General features: G+C 41.3%; 1 protein-coding gene across 1 annotated transcript in view; it reads left to right on the plus strand.

The window, feature by feature from the left end:
* LOC109374297 (guanine nucleotide exchange factor VAV3) overlaps positions 1-12,183 on the plus strand; it is a 311,672-nt gene that overhangs the window by 106,996 nt on the left and 192,493 nt on the right. Inside the window, exon 2 of the mRNA XM_019628800.1 lies at positions 2,082-2,198. Coding sequence (XP_019484345.1) covers positions 2,082-2,198 — 117 coding nt within the window. The remainder of the gene's footprint in view (positions 1-2,081; positions 2,199-12,183) is intronic.

The following is a 12,183-nucleotide window of genomic DNA, read 5'->3' on the forward strand; positions in this document are numbered from 1 at the left end:
AAGAGCTACATGCAGAGTGATTCTGTGTCATAAAGGTCCCTTATGAATTTTTTAAAGTGAAAGCAGTAACTGCACATGCCTTTGGCTGCTGTCTTTGTGCTTCAAAGGGGTAATGAAGCTTCCCCTGTGGTTTTAACCCCTCCTGAAATATTAAGCATCTGAGAAGGATTCCTGTAAAGGGTAAAACTGCGACTGAGTTAAGCCCATGAAAAATCTGAACGTTTCAAATGTAGAGGAAGTAAAATGTACCTTCTGTGAATTAAAAAGCAAACTGAGACGAAAAACAAAACATTGACAGTGCTTAAAAAAAGAAAACAAAGAAGCAATAATTAGTTCATAGGTCTCTCGCATACTAGAGGGCAATAATTTTATTTTTATGTGTGCCGTTGCCGCTCATCTTTCCAAAAAGAATTCACTCAGGATATGTGTGTACTTTGCTTGGGTGGAGCTGAGTCTTTTACGTAATGAAAGTGAATTCTGTTGGTGTTAAAGGTTGTCCATAGCCCTCCTGCTGATGGTGGTGAGCTGAGCAGGCTCTTCCCCAAGGTCACCTTCTCCACTTGCCAACCAGGTCCCCCTCCCTTTACCAACGCAAGGGCTTCATTTGGGTGGCTGTCCCTCTCTCTTGCATGACTAACTTTCCACTCTCTACCAACTCACTCCTCTCAGAGTAGAAACATGCTGTAACAGCCAACATTATTTTTAAAAAGTCCTTCCTTAACCTCTCTCTCTTTCTGCCTAACTCCTCAATCCTCTGGTTCCCTCTGTAGCAAAACTCCTCAGGAGCCTATATTCTCTCTTCACTCTCTCTCTTTCCATTGTCTCTTGAATCCGCTCCAAGCAGCCTTTCACCCCAGCCGCCCACATGGTACCTGCTTTTGTCTAGGTGTACTCATGACCTTCACACTGCCAGATTCCATGGACAGCGTTTGGTTAAGATCTTATTGGACCATTTGCAGCTGCTGACACAGTTCATCGCTCCTTCCTAGGAACACTTTCTTTCCTTGGCTTCAGGGAAAACCCATTGGCCTGCTTGCCCTTCCTCACTGGTCACTCTTCTTGGCCTCTTTGTGAGCACACCCTCTTTTCCCGATCTCCTAAGATTGCCTGGCCCCTTAGACAATATCATAGTTAAAAGCGTTCTGTTTACTCTCAAGACTGCCAACTTTATGTCTGGAGTACACACCTGTACCCCGGACTCCAGACTGGTATATTCAGTTGCCTGCTGCCTCACATCGCATTGGATGACTAATAGGCACCTCACATTTAACAGAGACAAAATGTAACAGCCGGTCTTTCCACCGGTGTCTTTCACCTGGATTATTGCAATAGCCTCCTATCTGGTTTGCCTGTCTCCATCCTTTCTCCAGCCCCTTTCATTCTCCACCGAAAACAAAGGCCTGAAGACCCTTTTTAAAGCATCTCATCATCTTGCTCCTCTGGCCCAAGGCCTGCAGTGACTTCCTGTCTCAGAGTGAAAGTCTGTCACCCTCTGATCCCATTACCTTCCTAGCTCACCACCTACCTTTCCCTTTGTCACTCCCTCTGCTCTAGCCACAGTGACTCCTTACACAGACAGTTCTGCTCAGGGCTCTGGGGTGGGGTCCTACTTTAGGCTGATGTGCTCTGGCCTGTAATCCTGCCATGGCTGCTCTGTCACCACCTGCAAATCCCTGCTTCCCTGTCCTCTTCTCACACCTGTAGCCACCATATTTAAGCTCTCCCACCCCCACCACCTCTCCTGGACCCTCCTCCTGGCTTTTTCTCTATTGCGCTTATTATTGTACTATATGAAAATAAAAACATTTACTGTTTTTAGTTTTGCTTGCTAGGCTGGTTCTTGTCTGTCTTTTCTCATTAGAATGTAAGCTTTATGAGGATAGAAATTTTGTCTGCCTTGTTCACAGCTGTGTCCCCTCTGTGGGAGAGAGACTATATATTCGATAAATAATGCTAAAGGAATTACTGAAAAAAGCCGAGGGGTTCTTCCTTGCCATTTTTATAGCATTCTGGGTGGGCCAGAGGATAGCTGGCATTCAGAATGATTCACTACATACTAACAGCTGTTTCCCATTCCTCAGTTTCTCTGTTTGAAGAACATAAGGACATTCCTCACGGCCTGTTGTGAGACATTTGGAATGAGAAAGAGTGAACTCTTCGAGGCGTTTGACCTGTTTGATGTTCGTGACTTTGGAAAGGTAATCACATTTTATTTTTATATACTTGTTGGAGAACATTTAATCAAATACTTATTGTTTCTTATCTTGTTGAAGTAGGACGTGACTTAAGTGCTCCACATATCTGAATTATGTAGTTGAATTTCACATGGGTGACTTAGCCAAAAAAATAAGTAGCAGTAGCAACTGTCTCAATGAGACTGTAATAAGGGGAATCTTTCATCCAGAGGTTAAGTTTTCCTGCTAGCTACCTAGGAGGGTAGAATTATCCTGGTCCATCCTTTAGATAGTTCGTTGGGCCTTCATGCCTGAGGACCAGTATTCTTTCCCTCCAGTCTTCTCTATATCCGAATCCGAATTTTTGGAAGTTGAGAATCTTCTGTTGAGGACCCTTTCTCTATTTTGAAATGGGAAAGACATGACTCACTGAAATGCTTGAGATTGTTGAATAACTCCTTTGCATGGATTCCAGCAGATATATGTTGGATTTGTTGGATTTCTATGATATTTGTCACATGGAAATGTTTTAATGTTTATGGCTACTGTGTGTATACCAAATACTTGTGTATGATAGGTGACTGAAATCATTGTTTTAAAAGTTATGATAATTTGTTTTGTAGTCACTGGGCATAAAGTTAAATTTCAGAAGCCATAAAAGAGTCAGGTAATTAAGATGACTTGATTGTAGTTCCTGCTTACATGATTGCATCATGAGAATAAGCACATAGGAAGGAAACAAACGAATTCACGTGCTAGTATCTCATCAAAAGTCTGTTTGTGGGTGACAGTATTTGATTTCTAAGATGGAGCACTTTGGTTATAAAATAAAAATTAAGCAATGGATTGGTTTGCTTGGCGATGGGAGTAAATAACACAAACTTAAAACAGAAACATAAGAAATTTGATGCTGAAGTGAAGCAAGACGGGGAAGCCACCAGGAGAGGGAAGGGTGGGATTCTTGACCAAGAGTTACTTTGCAATCTTCTGGAAGTCCCCAGTCTTCTCCATCAGACCACCTGCCAGCTTGGAAGTCTGCACAAAAGGAAATGGGTATAGGAACATGGTTTCTAAGATTCCCCTTTTCTCTGGCAAGCTGTGCTTTAACTGCTCTGAGGTCCAAAAAAGTGATGGAGAATAACATCTGATAATAAGTACAAGGAACTGAAAATAAACTTCCTAGTAAGGAGGTGCTAGCATATTTGTCTGTGGCCATGAAATGAAGCTGTGAAGACAAAGAAGAATCAGATAGCACCTCAGGTGAGGTGGACAGTCCCCTAAGCTGTTGACCCTGCAAAATTCCTTAACAGCTTACAAACATACTTCTTTTACTATCTTTTGAACCTTCCCCTGTTTTTTTTTATAAAATCTTTGGTTTTTCCTTTCTTTTCACCCTCTCTTTTGGGGAAATGAAAATTAATTGGGGAAATGAAAAACGGAAAAAAAAAAGCCCTGACTTTAAAAAGCTCAGGAGCTCTTCATATTTTATTTAAATTTGCAAGAAATGGTGTTGACAAAGACTGGAAAATCATAAATTCTTTAGAAACGCATGGCGTTAGTCAAGTGGAATAATAACAGTGCTTGCTAGATTGATTAGACAACAGATGCTTTGTGGAAGAGCTGAGGTTATAAAAAAGTGGAATGTAAAGTAATAAACTGTATGCTTCTCATGGGTAAATATGTTTCTGGCTACTGAAAATATTTTGGAAGTGGTAAGTTGAAAACAGAATTAAACTTGGGATTGTGGCTGAGAACTTGATCCTCTACTTACCACTTTCAGTTAATCACATACATTTTTGTTACTGCCAAGATTGGTGCAGCTAGCTCTTCAAAACTGTATAAGGCTTAAATAAGCCATTGAAAATTGACGAATTTAGGGTACTGCTCCATACTTTACCAGCATTACTACTATTAAATATAATTATTCTAAGCAAAACCATCAATACCATCACTTATTGAACACTTTCAATATAGCAGGTATCTTTTAAATTTATATCTATATCTATATCATCTTTATATCTATCTATATATATCATTTTTTAATCCTCATAACAACCTATATGAGGTGTAAATACTTTTATTTTCCTCATGATCACATATCTAGTAGAGATTGGAGCAATGGTTTGAATCCAGATCTGGCTGATTCTTCACTGCTATACCTATTCACATAGCAGGTACCACAAGCCAGCAAGGTCCTAAGGACTTTGCACATATTAACTCAACCCTCACACAAATCCCCATGATACTATTTACAGAGCCTAGATTGTAAGCAACCAAATTTGGATAATTCATGCAGTTTAAAATTTTTAAGCTTGAAAAACATGACTAGACTGTTAATTTAGAGACAAAATAATTCCTGATATTGTGAAAGTAAATTTTAATAGAACATAGACAGGTGAGTTTATTTCTCTCCATTCCTTGGGATTTAATTCAATATTCAATTAACTTAAAATGAGAAATAGCTGTTCTGTGTGCCTCTCTCCACCTCACTTCATACAAATAGTGAATCTAGGATTCACATTCTCATATATTTGGCACCTTTTTGCTCCAGAATAGATTGTGATAACAGTATCTAATGTTTTTGTAGCATTTTGAAGCTTTCGCACAACTTCAATTACTGATCTCATTTGATTCTCAAAATAGTCTTGTGAAGAAAGCGAGTAAATGTTACCATTTTTCAGATGAGGAAGCTGAGAGATGGGGAGTTGAATGGTGACTTTGAGGTCTCTGGACTTGAGGATACAACACAGCAGGATCTGGAGCTCAGGCCTTCCCTGTTCCCAGGTCTCTGCTTTCCTTGTTTGCCATCTATGTTTTGGGTCTTGCTGTTGTGTGGATGCTCAGAGAAAAGGATGAACTCATAGGAGAAAACCAAAGGAATTTACAAAATTAAAAAGCACAAGTGATCTGTCCCTTGGCATCTAATTACACTGTATCTTTAGAAAGAGGAGAACTTTAGGATACTGCACAAATCTGTGTATAATTGTGGTTAAGGCTAATGAGTCTCAATAGACAAATGTTTCCCAGATTCGTGTCTGTACACACACAATCAATTTTTAGCTATACTCCCTCCCTCTTTCCTCTTCGTGGTGTATTCTGCCTAATATTTGTCCGAGCTTTTCCTCAATTTTGGATTCAGGAAATCTGCCTTGAATCCTAGACTTTGATATGGATGTGTGTTCTTTTGGAAATCAGGAAAATTCTGGGAAAGTGCTAATCAGCACAAATGAGTGATACTTTTTTTCATGTAACTTATGAAATGGTGAAGGGCACACATTTTGGGCACTCTAGAAGTACTTATAAAAATTTTGCCTTGTAGCGTCTCCTTGAGTTTCTGGTATTGGGCTCTTTACCTAATGTCAGTAGGATATTCATTTCAATTCCGACTCATATGTCAACAAAAATTAGAATAATAGTTCTGAATACTTTCTATTCCTGACTTTTTGAAACTATCACACAGAGGTGGAGAGTGAGCTTAGTGACTTGAACTTATTTAGGAGTCAACAGAGGCCTGGAGGGTAACTGACTCTCACTCTCAGGATGGCTAAATACTGAGAAAGGTTCCGGAAAGGCATGGAATCCTTGTCTTGCTGAGTCTTGTCCTTGCTCTGAGGTGGGCGGAGCTTGGGTGTCCTTTTAAGAACCCTTTCAGCTTCTCTCTGGCTTTGGGTTTGTGTTTTTGTGTAAAGCCGAAAAATCATTCACTTTCTTACTTTAAAAAAAGATGGATCCTTTTCTGACTTTCTAGAAACAAAAAAAGTAAAATCTTATTAGTTGACTTCTTTGCTTCAGAAATGTAATAAAAACCATCCCCCCACCCCAGAATATTAGAAATTATTGATTCCTTTTTCCATTGCAACATGATCTATAAATTTGCTTACTTCCGTGCTGCATATATAGGATTTTCTCTTCCTTTGTTCAGATTGTCATTTTCTGATGAACATTTTTGCCGTTTGCAGACGTTTCCTACTGAGCTTTCTGTTGGCACATTTACAGTGCAGAAGCACATGTAATTCTTCTTTAATGAGACCACTTCTAGTGGGTAATAGAAACCAGGCTGTTGCTGCCCAGATGAGTGATGAAGTCAGTTCCTCCCCCTGGCGACTCTGGGTGGGTGAAGGGCCTGCTTCCTGCTTCCCACAGACTTCACATCTGTTGTTTCAAGTATTGTAAAGCACCTTGCAAGTGTAAGGTGACATGTTTTCTCCAATCAAAGAGAGTCACACACATGGCCAAAGATTTTAGCAGCAGTGGGAAAGTTTCAATGTGTTAAGGTCCAGGACAGAAGGAAGACATAACATCAGCTTAAGGGTGGGTCAGGGACATAGGTATGAACATTATGAAGAAGTAGTGTCGGGTTTTGGTTAAAACATGGTTTCTAAGTCGGATCTCAGCTTGAATTCTGGCTATATTCTTTATGAGTGTGTGATCTTGGGCAAGTTACTTACCCTCTTTGAGCTTAGTTTCTTCATCTAAAAATTGAGGTTAGAGGAGAAATGAAATAATATATGTGAAGTGCTTAATACAGTATCTAGGTCCAAAGCATGTACTGTTGATAAGTAGTAGCTATTATTTTTATTGTTACTAATATTACTAGTAACTGTCATTACTAGTGTTAATTGGCTTCAGATTCAATGGTATACATAGGGGCTGAATTGTAAGTTGAGTGCCAGGACTAATGATATTGGAGGAGCAAGATTAGGAAATCAGCTTTGTTCTTTCTAATGTGGTATAACGTAATCTACTTCATTCTGCACATCCTCCTTTTTCCCTCCTGTGGCCTTGGATCTCCTTTGAGAAACCACCCTTTTCCCTTTTCCAATCATGTTGTTTGGATGGTTTAATCAATTGTTAATAGAAAATCCCATCCCTCTGGCCATAGAGATGGGTTTGGGGATGGGGCAGTCAGTTGGGACCCATATATGTTAAGACATTTGCATAGCAGTTTTGTTTTGCTTTCCTCCTGCTATGGGAGAGTGTGGATATGGGGCTTGGAGGAGCTCAGCCATCTGGGTACCACATGCAGTTTCAAAACAGACCCGGTTCAGAGGGAGCAGAGCTAAGGAGGATCCTAGTGGTATCATGTAAGGCTGGACTCAAGCAGTGCCCAAAGCCCAAACACATACATCTGTGGATTTTTCCATGACATGAGCCAATGCATTCTTTCTTTTTTTCTTCCTCAAGTCAGCTTTCCTTAGTTCTTGCAACCAAAGTGTGAGAAATGTAAGGGACCTGGTTTTCTCAGATGACTTCAGTTGTGTAGACATGTGAACCTTTCTTCCATTACCAACTTGGAGACCATTCTGTAGCCTCTGCATCTTCTGCCATATATAGGAGAGGAGACATGAACACAGTCCTAGAACATTTCTGTTTTGCAGCATGTAAAGAATTAAATAAAGTGTAATCTCAGCTTTGTGGTAAATGCTTTCTATTCATTACCATGGACTCAAGGAGTGTCATGGGTCTTCAGGTTTGGAAGAGACTCTCTGTCATCAGACATCCTTCCCACGTTTGTGCATTACAAGGTCAAGAAATGGGCACACATGCCTCTGCAGACCGAGAACTGACTTCCTCCCAAGGCCCCCAGTTGTGTCTTTATATTTGGACCATACAGAGTGATTTGAAGATGACCTGAAAACCTCAGGGTAAAAAGGACTTAAAGGAGCCTCTTACTCTATCACCTGGAAATGAATAGCACTTAGGGATAGTTATTGATTTGAACAAAATGGTCTAAGAAGTCAGAAAACCCTACAGGATTCTGTGACCACTGAGCTGTCACCTCACCCTTCTAATCCTCAGTTTCTTTGTCTATAATTTCTACCATACAGAATTGTTGTGAAAATTGGTTAATGTAAAGTGCCTGGCATGTTGCTCGATAAATGATCAAGTATATGAATTTAGATCCAGCCTGGAACCGATAGTTTGCAGAGATATAGATCATTCAGAGTTCTGAATGTGGATACGGGTCAAGTAAAAAAGATGATTCTAGTGGTATTTTCTTGAAACTTAGTTTATTTCTGGCTCAGAGTATTAAGAAAATTACAGTACACACACATGTGTATGTATATAGGCACACATATGGTTATTTATACCTTGTATTTTTCTGGGCTTTTGTGGTAAGAACATGTAGGTTTTTCATTTGTTTGCATAGAAAGTTTAGAGATCTGCAATGAATTTTTCACTGAAGGTAGTTGATGCCTTAACACTCAGCAAATGCCCCCCCCCCCAGGGTATAAACCAAATTAGCAGCTATATCAGATTCAGGCTTGGAGGAGATTTGGGTCTTCAGCATTGTAAATGCATTGCCATTTAAAAATAAATTTGAGCTTGCTGAGAAAACCAAGGGATACATAGTTAACTTAATGTAGAAAAAGCTTTAAAATTGTTCGTGTAATGGAAATTCACAACTCTATATTATCTCCATTAAGAAGCTGTGGTGTTCCCCTCCCCCCCCCTACATAGCTTCTTAGCAGAGACCTGCTTCTATCAAGCCGTCTTTACATTGTGAGCTCAGGTTTCTGTCCCATCTGTAATCCCTTACTTCGTGTCTTATGTGAGTGCTTCGGCTGCATCCTACAGTGTGTTTTCACTTTTCCACCCTTCCCAGCCTGATGTGTACACCTCAGGGTGTATGTATAAGGGGACAAGGCCCTCTTCCTGCCCAGGCTGTGCTGTTACCCCAGGCCAGCCTCTCAGTATTTATACCTGGATGACAAGTGAGTCTCCGCATCCCCAGGCCCTGCTTCCAAACCTCATGTGAGCTTGGAAGCTCCCCCTGCAAAGCAACACGTGTGTCCCGGCCCAGCAATACCTGAGAACCTGTGATGGTTTCCTAGTACCTGTGTGTCTCTTTGGAACTCTGCCTGGCTTTCCCAGTCACAAGGAAACCCTCAACCAAAGGCTCCTCAGCTTTTCTTGGGTACAGGTGGCCTCATGGACCTCACCTTGGCATGACTTGGAAAATCCTTATTGGCTCATGCATGCATATTGATCAACAACTAGAAACATCTTTTCATATATCCATATATACCCAGGATGAATCACTTTGACATGTAAATATTATCTTTTTTTACAGTTATTTGAACTCCCACTCGTATTAGAAGTTTGACGTTTCTCTCTCGAAGAATTTTCCATCCTAAATTATTCAAGTCTCTGGGGCTTTTGCAGTCCACAGAGCCCCAATCACTCATGCTTTGCAAGTACCATGAGGACTGGTCTTGTGTGGTTCCTTCGCCAGCTCTGATGCTGCCGTGCCCTGTAATTCCAGCCCCGCTCAGCTCCACTCCACCCAAACCAGCTTCCTTCTGCCTCTGGAACATTCTAGCCTCTGTGTTGAGCCTGGCCAGGCCACATTTCCTCAGCTTTGCAGTGAATTCTCTTTAGGAGCGCCTGGTGACCTTTCTTTCCAGCAAGTTTGGGTCAGGGCCTCCTTTTTTGGCCCCTACGGGGGTACCAACTTCCGCTCTCAGAGCAGCATTGGGGATCTCTGGTCTCTTTCCACCCAGAAGGTCTTGGACTTTTCCTGCGCATCAGCCCACGTCCAGCCTCCAGCAGGCTCAGCCTACCAGGGGTACTGTGAGGGGTCCACCTCTGTCAGCCCACAAAGGCCTCCTTCAATTTCTCCCCCCTGAGCAGTAGGTGGCTTCCCTGTATTTACATAACTAAGGGAGAGCTCTCCAGGGATTCCTTCCTGAACAAAGAAAGTTTGTTCCAAGGCCTCCTTTGTATTAAGGCTGAGTAGGAGGGGACAGCTTATGTATATGTATATGTATGTGTCTGGTTGTTAACACAATTTCTGCATCATTAGCAGTATTCCCCTTTGTTTTTGCACAGAGCTGAGCTTTTTAGGACCCTCTATCTATTTCGCTCTCTTTGCTGGTCTATTTCATGGGGTTATTTAATACTCGTCAGATTTTTCTGTTTTACCACATCTTATAGAACTCTAGTACATGAGCCATGGAGCCAAAGATCATTCTTTATACACCTGAACGATTATTCAAGTTCATTTTTTGGTCTGCTTTCTAATTGTTTTTGAGCTAGTTCAAAGAACTCTTCAATTTTCTAACCTTAATACAGGTGATAACTTCTAGAACAGCATTTCCCAAGGAAGCCCATTGTCCTGAGAAATAGGTAGCCTGGGAAAAACATTCTTGTTCAGATAAGTTTGGTAGACACTGCATGTTCTATCCAGCCCCTATGGGAGGGATTTAGCATAGTAGAGGCACTGAAGAGCCCTGAAATGAGGAGAACAGTTACACTGCTTAAGCTCGGATTTCTCAAATTTGTCATATGGGTAGCTTTTAGGTATCACGTGATCACTTCAAACTGACTATGTTAAAACTGAGCAACTTTTTTCCCCCTTCTTCAAACCCATTTCTGTCTAGGGAAAGCTGTTCCTTTGCTTACATTGCCGGGATCTAGACAGTTACACACGCCTTAGTCAGGCCCTCATCATCCTGACTGCTGACATAACCTCCTAAGTAAATGTCTCTGACTTCGAGTTTGAATTCCTCCAAACTAATTTTCAGAGCAATCTGAAAGAAATGCAAAAATGGTTATGCCACTCATAGGTTTAGGACTTGATAGTGGATCTCTGTTGCTTATAAGAGAATAAAATCCAAACCTTTTACAGTCACACACGGCTCTTCATGATCAGGCCCTTTGTCTGCCTCTCGAACCGTTTTTGCTTTTCTACCCCCATAAAACCCCTTGATTCAGTTCCACCAAATTACTAAAGTTGTCATCACTCTCCAGATTAATATTTACTAATAGAGCTTCTTTGGCCGGGAATGCCCCTTCCTCCCCATGTCCCTTGTCTCCTTGTCTTTAGTGACTTTACAATCACACACACACTCGCACATACATTGCCTCAAACCTGAGAGCGTGTGCTTCATCGAGAGCTCTGGGCGTGGTCGGCTCTTGGGGGTATCATATCCTCCTGGGCCTGACTTTGTCAACTTGTCTCTTTCTGCTTCTGAGTTCTAGCTAGATCTGTGTCCTTCTCTTACAGAAATGTGACCTTGACACATTAAATCAGCTCTCTTCCTCAGCTCATGCTGAGACTTTGAATGAGTTGGGGTTTCACCCTCCCTGTCCCAGCCAAGTTAACTTCTCAGAACCTCAGTGCTTTGATCTACCAAACGGGCTTGATGGTGATCCTACCTCACAGGATTGTAGTGAAGAGTGTGAACCAAATTCTGTGCTGCTCTGCACCATCAGCAGTGTGGGGCGGAGACTCAGTCAGTGCTGACTTCTCAGCTATTCGCCCATCAGCCTTTATTCTGAGAATATTTGCATGCTCCCTGGGCCAGGCACCTGCCAAGTCAGGGGAGACAGTCAGTCTCCTGCTCTCAACGTGCTGTGGGAGTTCAGGAAACAAAACAAGGAAAGCGTAAATAAACAAGATAATTACAAGGAGTGATGAGTGCTATTGAGGAGATAAACAGTAAAATGTTGATTTCCTGGAGGAGGCCACTTTCATTAGACTGGGTGGTACTGGGGGGGGGGCGTTACTAACTACTGCATGCTTACTCAAATCAAGTTTTAAATCAGTCATAGAGCACATTTTAACTAGATCCTAGTCCCCCCTCTTCCAGTAGAAGCCCTAGCGACAGCCCTTTAACTTAGCCTCAGTTGCGTCAGCTCTGAAATTCTGATTCTAAATTGCCACGTACTGGCAAATGTAAAATGTACATATTATATTTTACAAAGTAATATTTTGATTTGATAATTCTTAGTTGTATAATCCTCTCCAAAAATACCTAGGCTTAAGCTTTTCCTTTTAGCCCAGGTTCTACTCTATTTTCAGCAATATTGACACTCCTTTAAAATGTTGATAAACACTAACTGTGCATATACTTTGGAGACCTTTAAAGGCATTGTAAAGAGGTAAAGGCATGATAAAGGTTGTTGCTTCGATTTTGCATGCTCGCTTGATATAATTATGAGAATGTTGTCAATTCCAGAAAAGGAAATCTACTTTGAGGACTGAAATTGATCTTCTATTTGT

Source organism: Hipposideros armiger, unplaced genomic scaffold (assembly GCF_001890085.2).
Source record: "Hipposideros armiger isolate ML-2016 unplaced genomic scaffold, ASM189008v1 scaffold_808, whole genome shotgun sequence".
Classification (NCBI taxonomy): Eukaryota; Metazoa; Chordata; class Mammalia; order Chiroptera; family Hipposideridae; genus Hipposideros; species Hipposideros armiger.